Source organism: Prionailurus bengalensis, chromosome B1 (genome assembly GCF_016509475.1).
Source record: "Prionailurus bengalensis isolate Pbe53 chromosome B1, Fcat_Pben_1.1_paternal_pri, whole genome shotgun sequence".
NCBI classification, from domain to species: domain Eukaryota; kingdom Metazoa; phylum Chordata; class Mammalia; order Carnivora; family Felidae; genus Prionailurus; species Prionailurus bengalensis.
In genome coordinates this window covers 6,941,881-6,946,932 of record NC_057344.1, presented here as the reverse complement: position 1 = coordinate 6,946,932, position 5,052 = coordinate 6,941,881, and the positions used below count along the sequence as shown (strand labels likewise).

The window sequence follows — 5,052 nt, the reverse complement described above, 5'->3', positions numbered from 1 at the left end:
CAGGTGGAACCAGGACCTATCCCTTCCCTCCTGGTGACACACAGACCAGGGGACAGGGATGGTGATTCCTGGATGAGGTACCAGATAGGTCTCAAATAAGGTGGTTGCTCAGAATTCCAGTTCAATTCAACTACAACGTGTGGATGGAGCATGCTTTTCTGAGGCAGATGTCAGTTGCTCATCACCCTTGCACATGAGTTGACATGTTTCTACACTACTTGGACCATAGAATCGCTGGTGGAGATTTTTTTTAATGATATATCAGTTTCAATCAGGAATGTGCTCATTTATTTTGTCTCAGGCCCATGTTTTTGGGATTGAGCTGGAATGGCAAGAGCACAGGCCAGCCCAGTGGAGCTCCTTGGAGTATTTCCCCTTGATGTTTAGGTTCAATATTGGTGTTGGCCAAAGGACAATATTTCTAAGCCTTGGAGACAAATCAGGGACATCCCCTTTGTGAGAATGCTTAATTTTCTAGGGAGAAGTACATTACATTCATTATTTAAAAAAAAAAAACAGCTTATGTGGCAGCTCATAGGTTGAGGGATTTTATCCTACTGGAGCCCTATTTTCTGGTCTGTGGGATGGGGTGGCGAACAGCTATGGCTTTATCTAAGGTGACTGGAGCATGCATGAATCAGGAATTACCTTAAGAAGAGGTAGACTGTGGTCATGGCATTAACTCTTGTTTCTACTTAGCTCAATTGAGAAGCGTGGGGACAAAATCTGCAGAGCTTTCTGGGGGCTTGGAGGGCACAACTGCCATCTCTCTGGCACCAGGTTGCTTCCAGTAGCAGAGACACAGGGTGAAGGGTCACCAAATTTTGGACTAGATGTCCTTGACAGAGTGCCTCCATGACCTTGCCTGACCAGGGTCGTGACACCAAGAAACCAGGAAAGTGGGGCTAAAGATCACAACTATGCCACCACCAGGGCTTGAAGGGAGACAGATGGTGTCGGAGGCAAGTTGGAAAAAGTGGAGCTGATCTGTGTGGAAGGAGCTGTTGGCGAAGGGGGAGGCGGGGGGAGTCTTGCTGATCCTCTCATCCACATACCAAGGAGTGCAGAACTGAATCTGTTTACAACCACACAGAGAAAACTAGAACACCAACATTTCGCTTCTTTAGCAACAGGTTTTATTGTTTCAAGATTTGCAAGTGCTGATCTACAGTAAACATTTAACTTCTTACAAAATCCTACATTCAATCTTGCCAGACCATGTCACTCTCCTATACTCCATGCCACATTTTCCACAAACAGGTATTTTCTCAAAGTCTCAGTGACTTGCCAAGTACTAAAGGACACTTTCATATGTAGCAATACCACCACTCACACGCACACACACACACACACACACACACCCATGCACACACTCTTTTTCCTGATACAAAATCTGGCTGAAGTTTTCTCTACTCTGATTTCAGGACTGCTATCTTCTCAGTGTGAGAACCTTACTGTTGACTAAGAAATAAGAGACACTGAAGACTCCCCTTCACTCGTGACACTGCGAGTGTTTCGTACAGTCAGAATATTCACATGTGCCACAAGAGTTGTTCTTTGAATAAAGGATTTCCCACGATTTTACATGGAATAACTTCTCAGGCCTGAATTATCTGTAAGAAGTGTTTGGTATTCCTCACAGGCTTCATCCTCTTACATCCTTAGTGTTTATTCCTTCACAGACTTTTCTTATGCTCACCACACCAGGTATTTGGCTAAATATTCTTTCGCAGTGATTACAGACCAAAGGGTTCTCCCGTGTGGAGTTTGCTCATGTTTGACAAGAATTCCCGGTAAGTGCTCTAGTATCTTTCAAGTTGAGCTCTTTGCTGGAAACATCTGTGTCATTATACTTACAGCGTAAGTTCTGCTGTGTTATCTAAGCTCAGACCAGTGACTAAAGGCTTTGCCATGTGGACGGCATACATATGAATTCACTTCCAAATGAAATACATTTCTTGAGGGAGGAGTATGAGGACTGAAACATCTCCCATATTGACTGCAGGCCGTTTTTTCCATATGTGCATCCTGTGGTGAGTGTCACTGTGAAAGCTGTGACTGACACTTCTTCCACATTCATTGCATCTGTAAAACCGTGTCGTCTCAGGTCAGAATACTTACTGAGAGCACTCATGATTTTCTCCACTGGGATGGGTTCCCTCATGTCGTCTAAGGGAAGAATAATGTCTGAAGGCTTTCCCACATAGCTGACATGCATATGGTTGCTCTCCAGTGTGCATTCTCTTGTGTCGTCGAAGGTTAGAATATTGACTGAAGGCATTCCCACACTGGTGACATTCATATGGCTTCTCCCCTGTGTGTGTTCTCTCATGCCTTCTGAGTTCTGAACCTTGAATGAAGGCTTTCCCACACAGAAGACACACATGTGGTTTATCTCCAGTGTGGATTCTCTTGTGCTGGCTAAGGCCAGAGCTCTGACTAAACGTTTTCTTACATTCATGACATTGGAAACATTTCTCTCCAGAATGAATTCTCTCGTGTTTTCTAAGGTAGGATCTGTGACTGAAAGCCTTCTTACATAGATGGCATTCATATGATTTCTTTCTTGTGTGAATATTCTCATGCTGTCTCAGGTACGAATTCTGACGAAAAGCTTTCCCACACACGTGGCATTCATATGGCCGCTCCCCTGTGTGTGTTTGGTTGTGGTTTCTAAGGTCAGAGCTTTGCACAAAGCCTTTCCCACAAAGATGGCATTTAAATGGTTTCTCTCCAGTGTGAATCATCTTATGTCTCCTAAGGCAAAAGCAATTACTAAAGGCTTTCCCACACACATGACATTTATATAATTTGCCTTGTGTGCGAATTTGGTTATGTCGAGTAAGGGATGATTGTTCACTAAGTGATTTTCGACACTGTTTGCTGATGTAACGTTTCCTCCTGAGGTGAATTAACAAATGTTGAGTCAATGCAGATCTCTGAGTAAATGCATCACCCAAATCAGTGCATTCAATAGGATTCTCTGGAGCAAGAGATTTATGCTTTGGGTAGAAGACAAAAGTTGGTTAATGGTTTGCCCACATACATGCATACATTTATTTTTCTACCTATAATTTCTAGAGTAGCAAATAATAATAGCATCCTATTAAAATATTTTCAATGTTAGTTGCATACACATGTTGCTACTCCCCTGTAGGCACTATTATTTTCTCTTTTTTAGTATCCCAACCTCAGAGTTATCAGATTAACTTTGAAGAGTATATATATTTCAAATATGAGGTAATAAGCAATGTTTATGCAATTGTCTCTTTCCCTCTTTTTTTAGATCTCAGGTTTATTCATTCATTTGAACTCATGTTAATTTCTTCACTGATTTAAAACTACCCAAAACTTTTTGCCCGGAAAGAGCTTAATCCTAACTTAATTACATTCAGGCAATTGTGCTCAATTATCAACTTATCTCATTACCTTTAGGCCTTTAGTTTGGATGTCTAGGGACTATCCCCATGAAACTTACCTTTGGCACAGTCAGGGCCATGCCCTTCTTGTGGATATGTCGTGTTAATATCATTTCTTGTTTTTTGCGGAGACTTTCCATGTCTAGAATAATTGAAAAAAATATAAATTGTTAGAATGGCATTAGTGGAATAAAAATGTAGAAAATCACCAAAGTCCAGGTGAGTATCTTTCAGAAATTGGCACTCAGCTGGGAAAGTGTGCCAAACGAATACTCTAGGTCATAGAAACATTTTAAAGTTCATTGTCAGTTAGAAAAAAATGAGGATTGGGAAAATTAGGAAGATGGCGGCATAAGAGGACACTGGGCTCACTGCGTCCTGCTGATCACTCAGATTCCACCCACATCTGCCTAAATAACCCAGAAAACCACCAGAAGACTAGAAAAATGCACTCTCCAGAGCCAAGCATGGACAAGAGGCCCACGGAAGAGGGTAGGAAGGGCGGAGAGGTGGTGAGCACTACACGGACCTGTGAGAGGGAGATGGGGCAGTGGAGGGGCAGCTCGCCCAGCAAGGCAGAGCCCCCGAGTCTGGCTTGCAAAAGCACAGGGGCCAGACAGAGTGAGTTCTGACAGCCAGTGGGACTTAACATCTGGAATGTTAAAAGTCAACAGCTCTGCTTGGAGAGTGGGGAGGGCAAGAGGACACCTGGAGGGAGAGTTGTTGAGCCCAGGAAGACAGAGCTCAGATCAGTGGGAAACAAAGGCACTGGCCAGTGCCATCTCCCTCTCCCATCCCCCAGCCGAAATCCCAAAGGGAACCAGTTCCTGTCACCAAACTTGCTTACACCGCGCAAACGCCCAAAGCTGTGCTTCTGTGGATCCATCCCTCTGATGGCTCTGCCTCCCTCCTGGTGCTGCAGGGCTCCTCCCAAAGGGGACCACCAATGGCAAAGCAAGCTAAGCCTGCCCCTCCCGCCCCTGTGCACCTTGCAGATCATCCACCCCGGCTAATACGCCAGATCCCATTGAAGAAGCACCATAAGCCTGGCAGTGTGCAAATAGCCCAGACAGGGGCCACACCACTCCACAGTGAGTCCTGCCTCTGGGAGCAGGGAAGATAAGGTACATGCCAGTCTGACTGTGGCCCCAGTGTGGGCTGAGAGCAGACATCAGGTCTGACTGTGGCCCTACCCACCAACACTAGTTACTCAGGACAGCACAGGAGAAGTGCCCTGCAGTTTGGAGCCACTGCAGGGACTACCCAAAATGATGAAACGGAAGACCTCTCCTCAAAAGAAACTCCAGGAAGTAGCAACAGCTAACGAATTTATCAAAACCGATTTAAGCAATATAACAGAATGAGAATTAGAATAATAGTCATAAAATTAATCACTAGGCTTGAAAACAGCATAGACGACAGCAGAGAATCTATTGCTACAGAGGCCAAGGGACTAAAAAATAGTCATGAGGAGCTAAAATGCTATAAATGAGGTACAAAATAAAATGGAGGCGACCACAGCACAGATTGAAGAAGCAGAGGAGAGAATAGGTGAATTAGAATATAAAATTATGGAAAAAGAGGAAGTTGAGAAAAGAGAGATAAAAAAATTCAGGAGTAAGAGGGGAGAATT

At 44.0% G+C, this 5,052-nt stretch overlaps 1 protein-coding gene across 1 annotated transcript; it reads right to left on the bottom strand.

Moving 5' to 3' along the window:
• Positions 1-1,118: 1,118 nt before the first annotated feature.
• LOC122468530 (zinc finger protein 596-like) lies at positions 1,119-3,559 on the bottom strand. Its single transcript, XM_043555190.1, has 2 exons — positions 3,479-3,559; positions 1,119-3,002 (listed from the first exon to the last, which is right to left on the bottom strand). Exons 1-2 carry the CDS (start codon positions 3,557-3,559, stop codon positions 2,118-2,120), a joined length of 966 nt encoding a protein of 321 aa, XP_043411125.1. The 3' UTR covers positions 1,119-2,117.
• Positions 3,560-5,052: the final 1,493 nt, after the last annotated feature.